Source organism: Erythranthe guttata, chromosome 8 (genome assembly GCF_056151865.1).
Source record: "Erythranthe guttata isolate IM_541 chromosome 8, IM_541, whole genome shotgun sequence".
Classification (NCBI taxonomy): domain Eukaryota; kingdom Viridiplantae; phylum Streptophyta; class Magnoliopsida; order Lamiales; family Phrymaceae; genus Erythranthe; species Erythranthe guttata.
The window spans coordinates 3,435,295-3,456,314 of NC_142540.1; the positions used below are offsets into that span (position 1 = coordinate 3,435,295).

Below are 21,020 nucleotides of genomic sequence, written 5' to 3' on the forward strand. Positions count from 1 at the left end.
ACATGATAAAACTCGAAAAAAATATTTTTTAAAATATTATTTAGGAGATATAAATTTGATAAAATTCGAAAATAATATTTAGGAGATAAAAATCTGCTAAAAGTTGAAAATTATATTTAAAATTATAGTTAGGACTTAGGAGATATAAATTTGATAAAATTAAAAAAAATATTATTTATAATAATATTTAGGAGATAAAAATTTGATAAAAATAAAAAAATAATATTTAGGAGACAAAAATCTGATAAAAATAAAAAATAATATTTAAAATAATATTTAGGGGATACAAATATGATAAAATTCAAAAATAATGTTTAAAATAATATTAGCGTTTCTTTCTTTTATATATAAGATATCTAGGAGAATTTGATGAAAATCGATAATAATATATAAAATAATATTTAGGAGGAAAAAATTTGATAAAAAAATCCAAAAATAATATTTAGGAGATAAAAATCGAAAATAAAATTTAAAATAATAGTTAGGAGATAAAAATTTGATAAAAAATCGAAAATAATATTTCAAATAATGTTAATGAGATAAAAGTTGATAAAATATGAAAATAATAATTAGAATAATAATTAGGAGATAAAATATGATTAAAATCAAAATTATTATTTAAAATAATATTTAGGAGATAAAAATTTGATAAAAATCGAAAATAATATTTAGGAGACAATAATCTGATAAAAAACGAAAATAATATTTAGGAGATAACTAATAAAAACATGATAAAACTCGAAAACAATATTTAAAATATTATTTAGGAGATATAAATTTGATAAAATTCGAAAATAATATTTAGGAGATAAAAATCTGCTAAAAGTTGAAAATTATATTTAAAATTATAGTTAGGACTTAGGAGATATAAATTTGATAAAATTAAAAAAATATTATTTATAATAATATTTAGGAGATAAAAATTTGATAAAAATAAAAAATAATATTTAGGAGACAAAAATCTGATAAAAATAAAAAATAATATTTAAAATAATATTTAGGGGATACAAATATGATAAAATTCAAAAATAATATTTAAAATAATATTAAGGAGATAAAAATTTGATAAAAATTGAAAAAAAATTACAAATATGACATTAGGGTTTCTAAGGGTTGCCCTAGCGTTTCTTTCTTTTATATATAAGATATATTTTTAAATTTTTATTTTTGTTTCTATCTAAACAAATTGGATTTCAAATTACTAATAATACCCGGAATTTTGTAATAATTAATATTGGAGGACTAATAAAAAATAATAGCTGTTAAATAGCATTCTGCCGCCTGTATTTTGCCCGTTCCTTAAAAAAAAAAAAATTCCACGGGCACGTCCAAACTCGTAGTTTCGAGCCATTTAACCACATACGTCTAATTTTCAGGCGAGGCACATGGCTACGTCCATGGGCTTTTTCGTCTTTTCAACTCAAATAACTTGTTGGTCCTAGTTTTATTTTTCATATATATTTCTTCTCTCCGACGAGCGCACACCAATACCAACATCATCATCTTCTTCCTTCATTTTTCTCTCATCATCCTTGTTTCTTGTTTATTTCATTTCTCAATCCAGGCCACCAAGTTTGTGCGTGCACGTACAATTTTTTTTGTTAAGGTGACAACGTGCAAAAAGAACAAAGTACAGGTGATAAAATACAATTTACCGAACAAATTATTGCCCACAAAAAATAATAACATAATAAATCGGTAGGAGGACAAATTAATATGATTCTGACTTTTGTTCAAATTGTTAAATGGGTTTATCAGATTATGCCCATGATGATAAATAATTTTAGAAAATGTGCCATCACTATTTATATCTTCATTAATTTCACTAGTCAATGCTACTGGCAAATTAATTTTAAATTAATAGTTAGCTGTAGTATTTTCTACACAGCTATAATATTAGTAATTATTTTCTTATTATTTTTTCCCTGTTTATATCATTTATTGAAAATTCAATAAATCCACTCACTGTATATATTCAACAACCAATTGAAGCCTTTAGGTATTAATTTCGTAATCATGGGGGAAGTGACCCTCCACGTTATGGGACTATTGTCCTATACTATATTATTCATCAAATGCATTAAATATGAAGAAAAAATAAAAAAAATGACAAGTAGTATAGTGGAAAAAATAAATACACATTACATATCATATTTTTTTGTAAGTTGTAATGATTTTGACTATATAAAAGAAAAATGATTCACTGTGTTTGTGAATGAGTTTTGGAAAGAAAACATTTAAGGCGAAATACAGTCGTACTCAAGGTAATGTCAAATCACGAAAAAAACTCCTCTTACTTCGATAATTACAATCATCCCTTAGTTATAGATTTTCTTATAAGTCCACCGGTTTGTATCCATTTTATCTTATTCGAGCTCCACATTTTGAAACAAGATAATAAGAAGATGTGTCTTTTGGACTGTAAGTATCAGATTGTGGTGCATTAGAAACTGCATGTCTGCACAAAACGAGTATAAATTAGAGAACATTTCACAGAATCGAGAAGATTATGTTGAATTTGATGACACCACAAGGGTGGACGTGTAAGAAGGTTCATAGTTGAGTGGAATTTTGTAATTACCTAAACAAAATGACTTTTTTCGTAATCTGACATTACGTCGGGGGTGCAAGTGTAATTTAGCAAACATTTAAATTGCAGAAACTTACACGGCTGTTTGGTGTATTGAGTGATTTGACAATTAACACAAACAAAGTGTGTTTCCACAGAGTGACAGTGTGCGCGTAGTCACGTGTTGTTTTGTTTCAGTCTTCTTTTTATTTTTTCTCCAAAGTCCAATCTTTCACACTCTCTTTTCATCAATAATTAAATAAATTTGGTCAATTTTAACAGTCTCAATCGTATTTTTATTTTATAATATCAATTAAAAAAGAATAGAATCCCAGTGACAAACAATCTAAATTAAAGAATTTAACCATATGCTAAAAAATAAATAAATATCTTTTTCTTTTTTTTCCTTTTCGCAGTAGTGTCCAATCAGACTTCTCCTAGAGAATCGCAAAATTGAGTAATTTTTATTTGGGAATTTTCTTGGTACGTTCAACAGCCAATCCCATCATCACACAATAAAAATTGAAAAAAGAGTATCTCATTTATCAAGGGTAATTATTGTCAAATAATTTTTACTCAACATTAATATTTGGGCAAATGCACTTCACCCCTTTAAAAAGTGTTTACTTTGCACTTCCTCCCTTGGAAATATACAATTTGGTGCATTTTGCTCCAAATATGTATTTTTGGTCCAGTTCTTACCGAATAAAGAGTGTATATGTTATTTTATATCTTTCGCTTGAAAATCCTCCTTTCAGAGTTACTTACGGTTCCCAAATTAACAAAATTTTCTTCCCAAATTGATTAAATTCGTTTCCAAATTCGACAAAATATGTTCTTTGTTCTTCGTAATCATTGTAATGTACAGTGAAAAAGGTTTAGTGACATTTAAAGCCTGCAGCGACGAAATTATCCTTCAATTTACTCAAATCCAACAAAAATTAAACTGAAAATACACATTCGGGGCAAAGTGCACGGAATTGTATATTACTAAGGGCGACACTCGTATTTGTATTTTAAGGGGGGGAAAGTGCTAAAAGGTCTTTTTTTAGGGGGTGAAGTGCAATTTGCCCTTAATAGTAATTAATTAATTAATTAGTCTATTGGTAATCAAAGAAGGATGAGTTTACCGATTACCTTCTCGCGGCGTAATAGTGTGTTTCTCTCTCTAGAAAATTGGGAGCAATTAATTAATAGGAGAGAGAGAGGGAGAGAGAGAGAGAGAGAGAGAGAGAGAGAGAGAGAGAGAGAGACGGAAATGAACGTGATTGGGTGTGGGGAGGCCCAGGCTAGAGGCGGTGGGGTGCAGGCACAGAGAATCAGAAGCACTAAATGCGAAGTCAGAACAGAACGTCGTCGTCGCGGATACCGAGACAAGCTTAACCATAACCATGCAACCACATTCTCTACTTAATTTCATTTCTCTAATTAAATATTAAAATGCTTATTTTGAAATGGTGGGGGTTATTTATGTAATTTATTCTTGTACTAATTTGATATAAAATTTAATCTTTTAATTATTGGTGTTAGCATAAAGTAAATTATTATTGGTGTTTTAATAACACAACTGGACCTTGGATGTGGTGAACGTCTTGGTTTTAGCATATTTTACCAATAAAAAAATAACTATATAATAAAGCAAGGACTTTTATTTTTTTTTTTTTTTTTTTTTATAATTCTTCACTCTTAATATATTTGCCATATAGTGTAATTGGTGCTTCATTGAATTTTAGAGTATTAATATATTTCAAGTTAAAAAAAGATTTATTTTTAAATAAAATAATAAATTGCAAAATGTTGAACTTATCATGTTTAGGAAGGCCATAGGCCCATAGCAATTGTTAAGCAAGACCACATGGATCTGCCTTTGACCATACTCTAGTGATAAAATATTTTATGGATTATTCATTTACTTTATATATAAATAAATGCAAATTTTTTAATAAACCCGAGTTCGAATCCTCTTGTCAATAGTTGATAGGTCGAACTTGTTGCATACAATTAGCCTGGTGTGGTATATGCGTCTCTCATATTTTTATTATACGAGGGTGTATGTTTACGCAGTGCAGCTATTTATTGGCTGCGAGTTTCATTATATTTATAACTAATAAAAATAAAAAATACTGGTTTATGTCCTTTTCTAGTTAAGTAACGTATAATTAAAAGAATTGTAATGTGATCTCCAAGACCCACCTCATTTTTCCTTTTGACTTCTTTATTTTATGGAAAATTTTGCTTTCATCTTAAAAAATGATTGATTATTGTCCTTATTTATGCCAAAATCAAACCAATGGTATATTTTAGTCCAATTGGGAATATCCCAATACACCTGATCTAGACCCAAATAATAAAAATAAAATAAAAAATAAACCAAAAAAAAGAAAAGAAAAAAAAAAGAAGCAAAAAGACATGTGATGTGGACACTCACCAAAAATAATAAATTCTAAAATTTAAATTAAATTAAATTAATATGAACAAGTGCCACTCACCTTCATTTTTTATCTTTTTCTTAGTCCCATTTGCATAAGTTTTGTGGAATAAAGACAATTAGGATGGTTTCAAACATCACACATAAATAATTAATTGTTTTTGGAAATAAAAGATTATCTAAAGATAGTAAATTGACATAAAGAAGCCATTTTGCACATGACAACCCATAGAATAGAAAAGATCCCGTAAGAGGTCGTTTAATGGTTGTAGCAACTGAGCTTATGTTAGTTGACTCAAATTCAAATTTTTCTTTCCAACGGTCGTCAGGTCGAACTTCTCACACGTGATTAACCTAGTGTCACATTTGTCGTATAATTTGCAATCTATTATACGAAAATGTAGGTTTACTCAGTGCAGTTTGTTGCGGTTTCCTTCCATCGAAGTTTTGGCATAGCAACTGATGGGGATGGATAATTAAAGTAAAGCATCATATTAATTAGGTTAAATCACATGGATAACCATGATGGTGAATTAAATAATACCAAATGGCTCCAAAAAACTAATACTATAGTTTAATTATATAGCTAATTAATGGTATTAATCCAATGCAAATGATGATAGGTATAGTGGTTGAAATATTCTCATATATTATTGTAGCACAACATGTTGTGAGGTCCTATAATCCTCACCAACAAACTCAATAATTGCATAACAAAAGGAGTATACCACAAAATATTTAATACTTTTTTTTTTATAAATAAAATATTTAATACTTAAGACCTCGAAAAGCATCTTCATTTATTGATGAAATAATAACCCTATTTCATATATATTCACTAATATTTTACATTTTTTTTCAATATACTACTATTTTACAAAAGCAGTGGAAGAAAGCCAAAAGAAACACAAGTGTTTTGGTCAAATTTGGGAAAAGGGCTTGGAGATTTATATTTTAATTTCTTATTTTTTTTATTAATTAATATAATTATGCACTAAAGATACCCTATTGTTGAAAAGTGACCAAGATCACTAGTAGTGTCGAGGCTTATGAGATTCTATATCTAATGAAATACATCAGGTTGTTTTAAACCGTCGATTAGTGTATTTCAACAGGTGTAAGTTCTACAAAACCGTATGTTCCGTAATTTTACTCGAAAAATATTGATCATTAATTATTTAATTTGCACAAAAAAAATAGCAGGGGGGCCCTTAACCTCAAATTGAAATTTAAAATAGCAAGATTACAATGAATAAAGATGAGTGCGACAATATAATTTGATTGTAATAAAAAAGGTAAAGATGAATTAGAGAGATTCCAAGCACTAAGGTTTTGGCTGTGCTTACTAATTTTATAATTAAGTCCAGAAAGAAAGGCATAATATTATTGCTGCCCCTAACTTTTAGGACCAAATAATTTCACTTTAACAAAACCTTGCTTATTGTGTCTGCCTACTTCTGTCTTTTACAAACTTACTTAAAAAGAAAAAAAGAAAAAAAAAATGATTTTTTTTAATTGTTCAATTTTCTTAAAAAAATAACATATTCCAAGAAATCACAATAAAAACATAGTGCATTTAAACTTCTATAAATTAATACAATCGGCAATAACAAAATTCTATTAATTTAGAAAAAAATACTAAATTATGAAATTAATAATTCAAGACGTTTTTACCAAGTCGGGACCAAGAGAAATTATTAATATATCGATGGTTTTGTAAATTAATATTAAAAGTCTCGTGTGCATTATATCTTTTCATAATGTAATTTATTATTTAATTATTGAATTGATTTAATCAAAATAGTGCACATATGATAATTTACAGCAATAAAAAGTCTAAAGTTAAGATGTAAAATGTTAAGTGATGAATATGATTTTAAAGTAGCAATACATACATGATTAATAATAAGAGAAGCAAAAGGATTCAATGCAAATGCAATATTAATAATATAATAGGTATTGAGCAATGAAACGTGGCAGCTTAAGAAACATATGCATACATGTATGTGTGTGTGTGATCCAGAAATGTGTGTACTGATTGAGATATAGAGGGATAATTACACTTTTCGTCCCTATACTTTACCACTTATTCATTTTTCGTCCTTAAACAAGTTGGAGTGACATTATTCATCCCTAAACATGCAATTTTTCTGCTATTTTCGTCCCTCCGTCAATTTGGCTGGTTAGTTTGGACGGAAAATAACATGTGCTTCGCACATGATACGTAAGAGTCAATCCATCTCTTCAATTTCAGATTGCATCTTCTTTAGAACATAAGCCTTATTTTCCAAATGGCTAATTTCTTCAATATCACTCCTCTTTGGACTCGTAAATAGCCTCAATAATCCCCAAAATACAATTTTTTTCCATGATACAAATCTGATGGAATGTAATTTATATTTTGAATGATGTTTTTCTTCGAAGAGAAGATGTTAATTAATATATTTGGATTTTTTGAATGAAATTGTAATATGTTAAGCTACTCAACAAGAATTCTTTGTTTTGTTACATATTGAGGATTTGCATGATTTGCAATTTTGTAAACTTTAATTTAGTTTACCTAACCTTATTAGTCATTATCTCCATATATGAAGAAAACCCAATTGACGTTAACTACTCATTTAAACAAAAAAAATTGTCTTGGCCGGTATAGGGGATATTAATCCTATATTATTTAAACTTGTTTTTGATTGATGCAATCTTCAATCGTCTCTAATAATATTGAATAGAAAAAAAATTAGATGTAGTTGCAGGTCTTCTATATTCATTAATTCTAAAGTGTGTGTATGTCACTGTATGTTTTGAGTTCAAATATGGAAATTTCATGCAAAGTCGAAATAAATATTATTCATACAACAATTGTATCGTTCACATTCAATTCTAAGAATTTCCTCTTAATTAGGTGGGAATGAGTCTCTGATTGCATGGTGGTGGCTCGTCTGCAAAGTTGAAATGGAATGTGCATGGTGGCTCGTTCTCTCTAGCAAAGTTTAAAGATGAGTCTTGTTGGGTGCCAATGCATGGGTAATTTGAGTTAATATGAGTTGGTTTCACGAAACATATCAACAGCGGCATACATGTGAGTGGCCACGTGGATTAATCGTCCATATCAGCAGCATATATTAAGATTTTCAGGTCCACGTCATATTTACATCCAAAGTAACAGCAAGAATTAACGGCAGGACGAAAACTGCTAAAAAATGGCATGTTTAGGGACGAATAATGTCACTCCAACTTGTTTAGGGACGAAAAACGAATAAGTGGTAAAGTATAAGGACGAAAAATGTAATTATCCCAGATATAGACATAATAGTACTAGTTGAAGTGAATTAATGCAAGAAAATGAGAACCAAATTATAGCATGCATGCTTCTGACAAGCATTTAATGTCACTGTACGTACTGATTTGTATATAGGGTAAATTACAAACACCCCCTGAGGTATCGTCAAATTACAAAAAACCCCCTCTTATTTGGATAATTACATCTACCTCCATAAACTATGATTTTTTTCTTACACCTCGACCCTTACAGTGCCAAATTCAACATAATCATCTAGATTCCGTGAAATGTGCTCTAGTTTGTACTCGTTTAGTGTAAAAATACAAGTTCCGATGCACCACAAACTGATATATACACGCTAAAAATCACATATTATGATCATCTTGCTTCATAATGTAGAGTTTGAATGGGATAAAACGGGTACACAAGTGATAATATTCCATATAATCTCGAAGATTCCACTAAATTTGAGGAGTTGAGGGAGTGGTTGTAATTATCCAAACAAGAGGGCTGTTTTTGTAATTTAACCATACCTCAGGGGGTGTTTGTAATTTACCCTATGTATATATTGTATACTCAGAACTTTGGGACAATTAGATTCATTACATTTAATGTAACAATAACGGCTTTCTTTTACTTATATACATTTATCTTCAATAATTTGATCTGTATGTATGTCTCTAAAGCCAACTTTCTCTGTCGGTGGTTACAATTTTTTTTAACTTTAATTATCTTCCAAGCGTTTTAACTAGCACCAAAAAATGAACCCTTTTTTATTTTTTATTTTTTTAAACATATATACTACTGCAATATTATAGAAAATCATTCTTGTGAATTGGATCAAGCAAAATAAGAAACTAAAAACCTCAATGAAAATTAATATATATATATATATATATATATATATATATATATATATATATATATATATATATATATATATATATATATATATATATATATCACATGATTCATCATTGAATGAATTTACCGAATGCTTGAGTCTCAAATACAAAAATCTCGTAATTTTGTGAACAATCTAATGTACGGTTGAACTCACCCAAAACTATCCCGGCCCTCAATCGATCAACATTAATTTTGTCACGTGAGATGTTGTTATTGTTGAACATCATTGATCTAGATCATGAGCCTTACTTAAGGTGGAGTGCAGGCAGCGCAGCTGATCAAGTAGGAACAAGTAACTGACTTGCTGAATTGGAGCTGAGGTGTCCACGTGGAATAACCACAAACACACACGTTATACACCGATCGATCGAGTCCTCAAGTAGTCAGCAACCAACACTACATTGTGTATTATAAATAGGCAGACTTTGTTGTGTAGACTATAGATTGAGGGTGTGACTGTGTAGCAAAAGAGATACAAGATTGTGCGAGTATTTGGTTTAGCCGAACTACTATAAATCTGTTCTTCTCTATTCGTGTTTCAATTTCGTGTTTAGAAGCCACTTCTAGGGTTTTCTCTATGTTTTGGAATCTCGGAGAATATTCGATAACCATAATGACTGAAAAATAGGTATTTTTAGAACAAAATAACACAATACAGAGTTTCAAGAGCAACCAATCCAAAAAAGTAGTTCATATATATATATTAATAGAACATATCTAACAAGTATTAGACCACACACATTCATCAATAAAAAGTAGCCTTTGTCCCAACATAGGAAGTATGATCTTCACAAACACTTGGTACAAACTATGGCGCCAACTAAAAATGGGAGATTAATTAATAAGGGTAATAATAAATTAAACATAAAAGATAAAGATGTACACACATAATCCATGCAAAATAAAGCATATATAATTAATTATAAAGAAGACCAGAAGAGACATCTAAAACATGATCCCTGACTCCAAAACGAGCCTTTTACGAACGCAGCATTCCTTGTAATTCAATTCTAGTTCCGGTTCTTCGATTTCTCCAAAGCCCTCGGAGCTGTAAATTTAAATGAAATATAATAAGACAGATTTTTGCATCATTAGTTATAACAATAAAAAGCTATAACTGGAATATGTTTGTCGAGAACTAAAAAAAAAAGAATAAAATCATCGAGCAGCAATAAATGCTTACCTAATCCGATTGCATCAGAACCTTTCATAATTTTGAGTCTCTTGCATGAAGAAATGAACATCCTAAGACAGCAACAATTATCAGTAACATAGTCGATGCTGAGAATCAATAATTGAATCGGAGATGAAATTATTAAAAAAATAAAAATAACCGACTATTCGTTTGTATGAATGAATCTGTGTAATATAATACTTGGTTGTTAAATAATAAGTGGCATACTACTTTTCGGATTGACTACCCTGCAACTCTGTATTCAGACAATAATTTCCTACTTCTTGTAAGGTCACATTTCTCACTAACCTTATACAACAAAATTATTACAAGGAGTGCACCAATGCAGCAAATATAGGGCTGAACCCATAAAGGAAGAACAAAGAATTTTAATCAGTATATGTAGGATTAGAAAATCGACGAATTCATACAGTTGCTCGACTTCATATCTGAGCAAGGACAAGAATAAATTCACAACAAAAGGTCAATTGATTTTGTGCTCGAAATGCAATCACAAATGAAGGTATCAAAATAATTAGAAAATAGTAGTGGTTTAGGGAAAAGCTTTGAACAAAACCAATAATAGGACTGATCTTATAAAAGAAATAAAATTCAAACAGAGATCAGACAAAGATATTGCGAAACTAATCATATGCTTCCGATTTATTTTGAAAAAAAAAATAGAGAATAATAAAAAAATAATGCGAGTGCCATTGCCCCAAGAAGCACAAGCTCCACTAAAATGAGACATGCCTACCTTAGAGAAGGAATTTTATATCAATAAATTCTGCTTGGTTATAATAAAAACCATTATCTAAACGAGAGTGATAAAATAAAACTTACTCCCACGGAACATCTCCAACAAGCATCCAGTCACCATCTTTATCCTCGTACGTCAGCACATATTCCGATCCATGAAGAATATCCCTCAACTTACTCTCGCTCAGCACTTCCCTGCTCGGAGCTCCCTCGGGCCCACATTGTCCTAAAAAACCAGAGAACAACTATTACTTATTCACCACTACTAAAATATTAAATGAAAATAACCCACATTGCAAAGAACATCATTTATTTTGTTTTACCTATGGTAAAACAGCTGAACATTTTCTCGAGAGCAGAGGAAAGTTCTTGATAAGTAGCACAAGTTCTCAAATCCACCTTCCTTAGATAAGGAGCACCGTCCATGCTAACCTTAACGAAAATGACATCATCGTTTTTCTTTGAGGTTGTCGCGAGAGTATTCTTCCGGAAAGATCTAATTGGTGGCCAACCAACAACCTGTGCCCTAAAACACACAAAAAAAGGAGATTTTTCAAGAATTATCCACATATATATATTTTCTTGAATTTAATTATCCTCAAATAGTACTTACTTAGCAGATGGTGCACTGCTTATGTTAGAACCATTTATCTTGTTGTTATTGCACTCTTGTGATGCGACTTCGGTTTTCGTGTGAGTGCCAGCTGGCCTGTTGGAAAAGGCGTTGACAGTGTCGGCAAACCCTCGTTTGTTTCCGGAAGAGAATATTCCATCCTTGGAAGGAATCAATGGAAACAACTGCTTCTCGTCGATCAGCGGTGAAAATTCAGATTCTCGTCCGGGTGAGTGGGACCCAGGAAGACCGAGCCTTAGTTCAGTGGCCTTGAGGTTTAAATTGCTCTTGGTATCCGCAGGCACAGTTAACATTACCGTGGAACTGTCCACGGAGGAACAATCGGATAATCCGAGATAATTGCGTTCTTTCAGACAAGAGACGTTTTGGGAGACACAGTCGGTCGAAGACGAAGAAGCCATCTGAGAAACATTGGCCTGATTTTGCCCCTCGATTCCCAACAGTGGTGGAGACATCAAGTTCGATTTTGTGTAATCGTTCGAATATCTGTAAAATCGAACAATTCGTTTCAAATCACAAAAGCACGATATACAATATACTGGATAATGTTCATCCTATGGCACAAATGCTATATCACACCACATAAAAAATACTAAAAAATACAATTTTAATGACCATTACGATAATTTTTGGAACGAAACCCTCTTTCTTGCCGGAGATTAAAAACAGAGCAAGCAAATTTTCTTCAGAGTACATACATTTTTTTTAACAAACGTTTAATTAACCTAAAACCGTGTTAATTACAAAAAATAATATTAAAAAAAAATCAAAACAGGCTAATATGAAAAATGAAAATTAATAGAAAATACTATAAAGCATAAATAAGAACATCTTCGAAGATCAATCACCAGGCAAGGGAAAAAAATCAGCGATGAAGATTTTTACAAGGATTAAATAAGAAATATATAAAAATTTAAAAAATTAAAAAGGTAGAATAATCAAAGAAGATCCAGAACAGTAGCTGACAACCACACATATAGTGAAATACAGTGAAAAAAAAATCCCCAAAAAGAAAATTTTAACAAGATCTGTCCATATACTAGCAAAATATAAAAGCTGAAATAAATAATTTAAAAAAAATAAAAAAACAGAAATTCCTCTTTGTGAGCTGGTATTGCATTTAACACAACAAGAATATACCTGAAGATCAATTAACAAGTGCACGGTAGCAACAAAGGAGAGAGGTTTTCTGTGAAGAAAAATTGCAGCAGAAGAAATTTTTCAAGTCACCTCCATTCAAGCTAGAAGACTGAACTAGAGAGAGAAAATAGATTTTTAGAGAGAGAATAAAATTTGGCGAGTGAGGGGCAAAGATGGGATGCAGTTGCTGATAAACATTCATTTTTTCTCCCGAGGATTTGATCAACGGCTGAGATTGAACTTGTGAAATTGAATCCTAGCCGTTTAAAACTGAGCAGAGGAAAATATAATTACCTGTCGTTGTTTGCAGGTTGGTAAATGGTGACAGCCAATTATGCCTTTTTACAGTATCTTCAGGACAGTGTTCTGCTTCTTTTGCTTTAAAATATTTATAGGAAATGACTAATTTGTCCTTGCGTAATTTGTGTGATGACGAATTTGCCCTTCGTCCGGCCCTTTTTGACTGTGCGAACGAGTCTTTCTTTTGGAAAAAGGCATTTTATGATGCTCAGTAAATAATAATTACAAATATATATATATATATATATATATTATGATAATAATGAAAGGGAAAGGGTGAGAGTCACGCAAAGGGCATTTATTTAAGAGGAGAGTAGGATTAGGGAGGGAAAATAGGGGACAGAGAAAAACATGGGTTGCCCAAAACTACTGTTTCTTTTTTAGGGAACAAGAAAGCGGCAATTTGCTTCAATTGTCGGTGGTGGGCCCACCCCCACCCCCTCCTTTTCGCCGTAATTACCCTTTTCTCCTTTTCCTTTTTCCAATTAGTACTCGATTATGTTTAATTAAATTTAAGTAAGGGTTAATAATATTAAATATCTATTTAGTTTGGTGGCAGAATGAATCATTAGTTGCCAACTTATTTTCGCACGCTTACTCGCTCTGTGTTTAACACATCATCCCAATATCTGGTTTTATTGAATCACTTTTTATTTTATTTTCTTTTGGATCATAAAACACTTTTACCTTCTAGGTTTGAATTGGCCCGATTTCCACTTATTCTTGAAATAAAATTATATTTGTTAAACTTTTCGGTTTGCACTTCAATTTATTACGGAAGAAAAATTTAATCGACATGCTTTGGCTGCTACAATACTGTTCGTTTGACATTTTAAAAAGGAAAAAACAATTACAAACAAACATCACTCTATTTTTATATTCTTTACTTCAGACTCTCGCAACCAATCGCATTTAGGAAATATTTGAAATATAAAATTTCTTTTACAATATATAAATAATATAATTCTATTTTTTTTCAAGAAAAAATCAAGCCAAACATAGCCTAATGCACTATTGGATTTCGTATTTAATACTTTTCGACAATCATAAAATTACAATACACATATTACACTCTCAAAACATCATAAATCGTTCACATATATTATGCGTCCCGTTTTTCTCCAAGAGAAATTATTGAGATTAACTAGTTTTAGTATATTTTTCTTTTGGGGTGATGAATGAATTAATCTGCAGCCAACTATTTAAGTGCAGTTGATAAACTTACACTCTCATACAATAGTGTGCAAACTATACGCATACGAGTTTCAGTAGTATTTAATCTTGATGTGAAAATGAGATGTAGGAATTGAAATGATTAGAAGTTGAATGGGAATTAAATTAGTGGGAGTGGGATTATGATAATTGATAGGTACATTGTTGGCCACATTAAAAAAATTAATGTGGGGTTTAGCCACGACAAAGGGACCCAATTGCCGGTGACCTTGAGAACTCTAACCATGGTTAAGTAATTAACTACCCACGGTCAGAAACTGATCCAATGAATTTTCAAGACTTTGCACAGTACAGTTCCCCATTTCCTGGTCATCCAATAAGAGACTGCCACGTTGTCCTGATGTAAATAGCCATGGCTTCTCTGACACACTAATTGGATGTAAATGAGGTCCATTTTAATTTACAATATTTATGCATTCACCAATTTTGTTGAATTACAATTGATATTATTCTGAAAATAATTGATTTCAGATCCAATTTTGATCTTTGAAAATAATTTTAAGAATTATGATTTTTTTATTTAAATAGTATATTATTGTATTTATTCATGTTATAGCTGAATAAAGAAACACAATTGCATCCCATCGTAGTGTACACATAACGCAATGGTTTAGTTAAAAACTTATTTAAACTTTGGAAGCCCACTTGTCAAAAGCCCATTGGCCAAGTTCAGCTACTCAGAGTATTGTCCCAGTAGGCCTCACTTATATGGGTCCAATTGACCAAGAAATCTATATTGGAAGAAAACGTTGTATAAAGCTCGAATGCAGCTCAGACTAAAGACCGTCTCATTCACTACAACTGTTAAAATCTATAAAATGGCCCCACATTCGGCATATGTAAGCGTTGGATGTGACCATATACGGCCCAACTTCAGAATCGTAGGCGGAAAACATTTACCATGATGGGATTGAAGAAAAGCCCAACAACTAACAAAGGCCTGCTTAAGGCAATTAACAGCAACCACGAAGCGACCCATATCATAGTAAGAGGAAACAATCCGTGTTTAGCAAGTAAAAAGAGCTCGCAGCAAGTCACGTCGCTTTGCACGTGCATCGTGGCCTGATAAGATAGGGGTCCCACGAGACTTATTTCTATGGCAGGCATAAATACAGTAGTGGAAGGTAAGGTAAAGGGGAGAGAAGTTCATCCTCTAAGAAATATTATACTCAGTACATCATTCTTTAAGATATATCTTGGTTTCCACTTCATCCGACTGACTTGACCGTTAGAGTATTAACGCCGGGAAAACCTTATCCGACACTTCTTTTTATCGGACTCCTGAGGCAGTTGAGTTCTTTGTTGAACGAATTTTCTTTTGCTTTCGGGCACTTCTTTATTCCCAAGGCCCATTTCATTTTGTTATTACTATTAAAATGTCATTTAGGCCTCATCACTTGTCTTAAAAGAAATCGGCCCATGTTGGCCCATGTCGGCCAATGTATAAATTATATCCAAAGAGATTTATGAGTAATCTTTTATTTGAATTTTCCAAAAAAAAAAAAATCACTTTTAACGTGGGTAATAGAGAATGTATCTACTAATAAATAAATAAATAAAAATGAAAAATATAAAATGTAAGCATAAATGTAAGTGCACCATACGCAAGACAAAAGAGGAGATAGGACTTTACTAAAAATAGAAAAAAAAAAAAGAGTAGCCGCAACATACACTATCGAAAAAGCAACACATAAAAATACATTTTGAAGTAATAAAAGCAGCTAAGCAAACCACTATATATTCACACCATTCATGGGTACGGGTCGTTTACGATTTCACATTTGGTACCCATATTTAAAAAAATTACATCTAGTCTCTCATATTTTAATAATTTCACATTTTTTGTTATTTTTATCAATTTATCGTTAGTTCCTCAGTTAAGGCAGTGACGATCACACGCTTGATTTCGTTAGTACTAACGAAAAATTGACGGAACAGACTAAAAATGTTGATTTTTTAAAACTTGAGGGACTGAATTTATTTTTTATTAACAAGGAAGACCAAAAATGAAATCGAGATAAATTTTGTTTTTAAATTTTTTTGTATACTTGTGGTGCACACCAGCTCATGTACCTATAAAACCACGGCGAGCAAGCAACTGATTAAGCTTATCGATTTGTTTGGCTTACGTCAGAGATATATGCACTAAAAAAAGAAATAATTATGCTAGCTAATCAAATCTTTTTCTTTTGCTTTATTAAAATCTGGAGTAGCCTTTTTTTTTTTTTTTTTTTTTTTTTTCTGTTCAATAAAATTGCAATTTATTTGTGGACAACCTTATTAATCAAATCTACTTTTGCCTTAATTTTCAAAAGTTATGAAGTATTTACTTAATTGCTACAAATCCAAAAATATAATCAAAAAAAAAAAAAATCGACGTAGTCAAAACTCGACTTCTTGGTCCGCATTAATTTATTAATATCCCAATTGGATCGGTATTCTAAAAAATGTACGCGATGGTGAAGAAACTCTTGATCTGGATCTTTGGGTTTGGGCCCATTTGAAAACATAAACGGGAAAGAAAAAAAAAAACACGAAATTTGTATCGACACCCAAAAATACGAAAAAAACACAAAATTTCAGTCACTATGTCAGTGGATTAAGGTAAAAAATTTGTATCGACCCCCAAAATGGAGTATGTTTTGATCTAACTCGAATTTTATGTTATGCCTTTCATTTAGGTAAAATTTTAATGCATTCGACTCCTCCGAACTTAAAATCCGACTCTTCCAGCAAGCAATAAATGAATAGTGAATTAGGAATTAAAGCAAAGGGCCTTGGGGATAGCTACTATTCATTATCATCCACACACAATTCATATTTGAGTTTCGTCCTTTAGGTACTTGAAGGGTCATAAGTCATAACATTGGATTTACATCAACCCCCATATCTTCTTATATATATATATATATAATATATATATATTATTAAATATAAATTCATTTATTTCAAATTAAAACTTTATCTATAATTTATTTTTATTTTCGAGAAAATAAGACCATCTAGTAAGCATATTGTTAATGAAAGATTAGTTTTTTCTTCCTTCACTTTTTTAGTTAAGCAAAGAAATCGTGTTGGAGTAGAGAACAATTAATGATTTAACTAATTGATCACTAATCACTTCATTTTGTTAATTAGATCCAATATTTGACATGAGGTGGAATTGAATTTCACATCATTTATGAAGTATTGATATCACATCATCTCAACTGACTTATCAATCACAAAATGTTATCTAATATATACTAGTCTTTACTAAGTTGTGAAGTTATGATTATTTACTTCAACTTATAAGGATTTAAGCTAAATATCTAATCCAATTTAGTATCGTTTATACACTTCAACATTTATAAATTAATACACTTGAGATTCAATTTTTTTTTTATTAGTTAATAAAAATTATCGAACTAATAATTTAGTACGTTTTAACAAATCGGTAACGAAAAATATTATTTAAACGAGGTTATTAATTTATCGAAGTCTTACCATAGTTCTTAGTATATTTAATCTTAGGAGCTTAACATTAAATCTTTTGACTCGTTACATTATTTGGTCAAATGACCTATTCGAGTCAAACAATTTGTAAACTATATATATTTATATATATAAATAGTATATAAGATTTTGTAGATCCTAAATTTGAAGAGATGCATTCTGTAATTTTATGACACAGGTTTATACACAATCACATATACTTATATATATATATGTGATGTGTATAATTGGATTTAGGCCCAAGATGCTCAAATTGGCCCATCTAGAGGAAAAATCCAATTAACACTCTTAATTACATTCAACTTGTCCCACATTGGTTTTTAACAAGAAAACCACATCAAACTACAACTATAAATATGTGTTATCATACACATAACAAGGTAAGCACTATTTAGGCAATTAATTAATATTATTTCATTATATTGTGATAGTTTTCTGACTTGAGCGTCGGAGGACAATCGCCGGGCCACCCCCGGCGTGTCACCTAGTGTTTTCAACTGTTTTGTAGGTTAACGAGTGGAGCGATCCCTTCGACTACCTCGGACGCGTGGCAAGGACTCTCGGCATTCCCAATATTGGGCTTGAAGATTCCCGGACTTAGAAGACCTGTGGGCTTCAAGACCATTGGGCTGACCCATCATTTTTGGAGCAGCATCATTTTGGCGCCGTCTGTGGGAAGGCAAACTAGATCACGTGTCATGACGAAGAGGATCAAGGCGATCCCAACCACTCGCCTCGAAGAGCGGAATAGTCTTAGAGCTTCCTCGATGAAGCGACGGAGTCTCAGAGCCGCCCCGAATAGCGGAAGAGTCTTAGAGCCGCCCGCCTCGAGGAAGCGACGGAGTCTCAGAGCCGCCCCGAAGAGCAGAAGAGTCTTAGAGCCGCCCGCCTCGAGGAAGCGACGGAGTCTCAGAGCCGCCCCGAAGAGCGGAAGAGTCTTAGAGCCGCCCGCCTCGAGGAAGCGACGGAGTCTCAGAGTCGCCCCGAAGAGCGGAAGAGTCTTAGAGCCGCCCGCCTCGAGGAAGCGACGGAGTCTCAGAGCCGCCCCGAAGAGCGGAAGAGTCTTAGAGCCGCCCGCCTCGAGGAAGCGACGGAGTCTCAGAGCCGCCTCGAAGAGCGGAGGAGTCTTAGAGCCGCCTCGAGGAAGCGACGGAGTCTCAGAGCCGCCCCGAAGAGCGGAAGAGTCTTAAAGCCGCCTCGAGGAAGCGACGGAGTCTCAGAGCCGCCCCGAAGAGCGGAAGAGTTTTAGAGCCGCCCGCCTCGAGGAAGCGACGAAGTCTCAGAGCCGCCTCGAAGAGCGGAAAAGTCTTAGAGCCGCTTCGAGGAAGCGACGGAGTCTCAGAGCCGCCCCGAAGAGCGGTAGGGTCTTAGAGCCGCCTCGAACCAAAAGAACTACGGGAGCGGCCAACGAAGGTGGTCAAGGCGATCTCCACCAACCGCTTCAAGGTAACGCTGGAGTCATAGAGCCGCCTCGAATGAAGAGAACGACGGGAGCGGCCAACCTTGCGGGATCTTCAGCGCCGGTCATTTAGATGACTGCAGAGGAATTACAACCTTAAAAGAGTATCGCTCGACAGCCAAAGTTATTTCTCCGAACGAGCTCCTCGAAGAGGCTCACCACCACTCGCCTCAGTGTAGCGCATCCTCAGATCGTGAGCCTCGAAGATACGCTCGCCACCAATCGCCTCATCACAACCCATCATCGAACCGTCCCCTTCGAAGAGAAGCTCGCCGCCGGTCACCACTCCCCGTGAGGCAGAGGGCTCCTCCAAGGGAGAGAGCGGCGCATAGCCGTCGAGAGAGAAGTGTTTCTTCTCGGCCGGGTGTGGCACGCCACGAATCACGATATGACAGGAATAGCGAGCGCCCCTTTCGCCATAGAGACTCTATTGGAAATAAATTTGGAAGTAGATATTCCCAATCTGAAAAGAAAATGAGCCGTGAGGGCATTGATGACCGTAACTCAAGGAGACCTCGACGAAAAGCTTCGAGGCCAACGACCGCTCGCTTTGAAACATTCCCCGCTCGAATAAGCCCATTTGTTCCTGCCATTATGGAAGAAGTCTTACCTCTCGGATTTAGGATCCCCAATCTACCCCAATTTGACAGGACCGGAGATCCCCAAGAACAGTTAAATAACTTTTACGCCAAGCTTGACCTCTACGGCCTCAGTAACGCAGCTTACTGCAAGATTTTTCAGACTACGCTGACTGATCAGGCACAAGTTTGGTTCAACGGCTTGCCCGGAGGGTCCTTAGACAATCTGGACCAACTAGCGACACATTTCCTTAACCACGACTCAATGAATAAGAAATATGCCTAAACTGGATCGTATCTCTTCAAGGTCATACAACGAGACGGAGAGCCACTCAGAGATTACATACAACGATTTGTCAAAGCAGTACATGAAGTGCGCCACGTTACTCACGAGATGTTAGCCGGCATACTACAACAAAATTTGAAGCATGTTCGTTTTCGAGAGTCCATCGCGGGCCGACCCCCTAAGACCCTGGAGGAGCTCTTGAACCGCGCTGGGAAGTACATACGGATTGAGGAGATCACAGAGATGAGAGTACCCCTTAAACGAAAGCGCGACGTGGAAAGCCACAACTATAATAGAGAAGAAGAGAGACATCCCATCGAAAATCGCACCTTCGGGAAGATCTCACCTCAAGGATAAACTTCTTGATATGATGATCATCGCTGAGCAGAAGGGTATTCTTCAACCACCGAAAAGGATGAATGAGAATCCAGAACGACAAAAGTCGGATAACTACTGTGAATACCACAGATATCGGGGTCACACTACTGAGGAGTGCTTTCAGCTTAAGCAATCACTCGAAAGACTTCTCCAAGATGGGCACTAGAGCGAATTCCTAGAACAATCGCAATCTTGAAGAAATACTTTACTTAATGTTTATTATTGCCCCACGCGGGCTCCATGTAATTTCTTTTCATCAATAATTCGGGGGCAAATCGCCCCGCGCAATATTTCCAATCAGGTAATAAGTCGCTAGCATACCGCACCGCTCAATATTTCCAATTATGCAATAAATCGGCGGCACACTACCAGCCGCAAGATTATTAATAAACTATTTTAGC

General features: G+C 33.5%; 1 protein-coding gene across 1 annotated transcript; it reads right to left on the minus strand.

The window, feature by feature from the left end:
• Positions 1-9,859: 9,859 nt before the first annotated feature.
• IAA9 (indole-3-acetic acid inducible 9) lies at positions 9,860-13,253 on the minus strand. Its single transcript, XM_012998905.2, has 6 exons — positions 12,891-13,253; positions 11,730-12,236; positions 11,440-11,642; positions 11,201-11,342; positions 10,367-10,428; positions 9,860-10,231 (listed from the first exon to the last, which is right to left on the minus strand). The coding sequence occupies exons 2-6, from the start codon at positions 12,203-12,205 to the stop codon at positions 10,194-10,196; spliced, it is 921 nt and encodes a 306-aa protein (XP_012854359.2). The 5' UTR covers positions 12,206-12,236; positions 12,891-13,253; the 3' UTR covers positions 9,860-10,193.
• Positions 13,254-21,020: the final 7,767 nt, after the last annotated feature.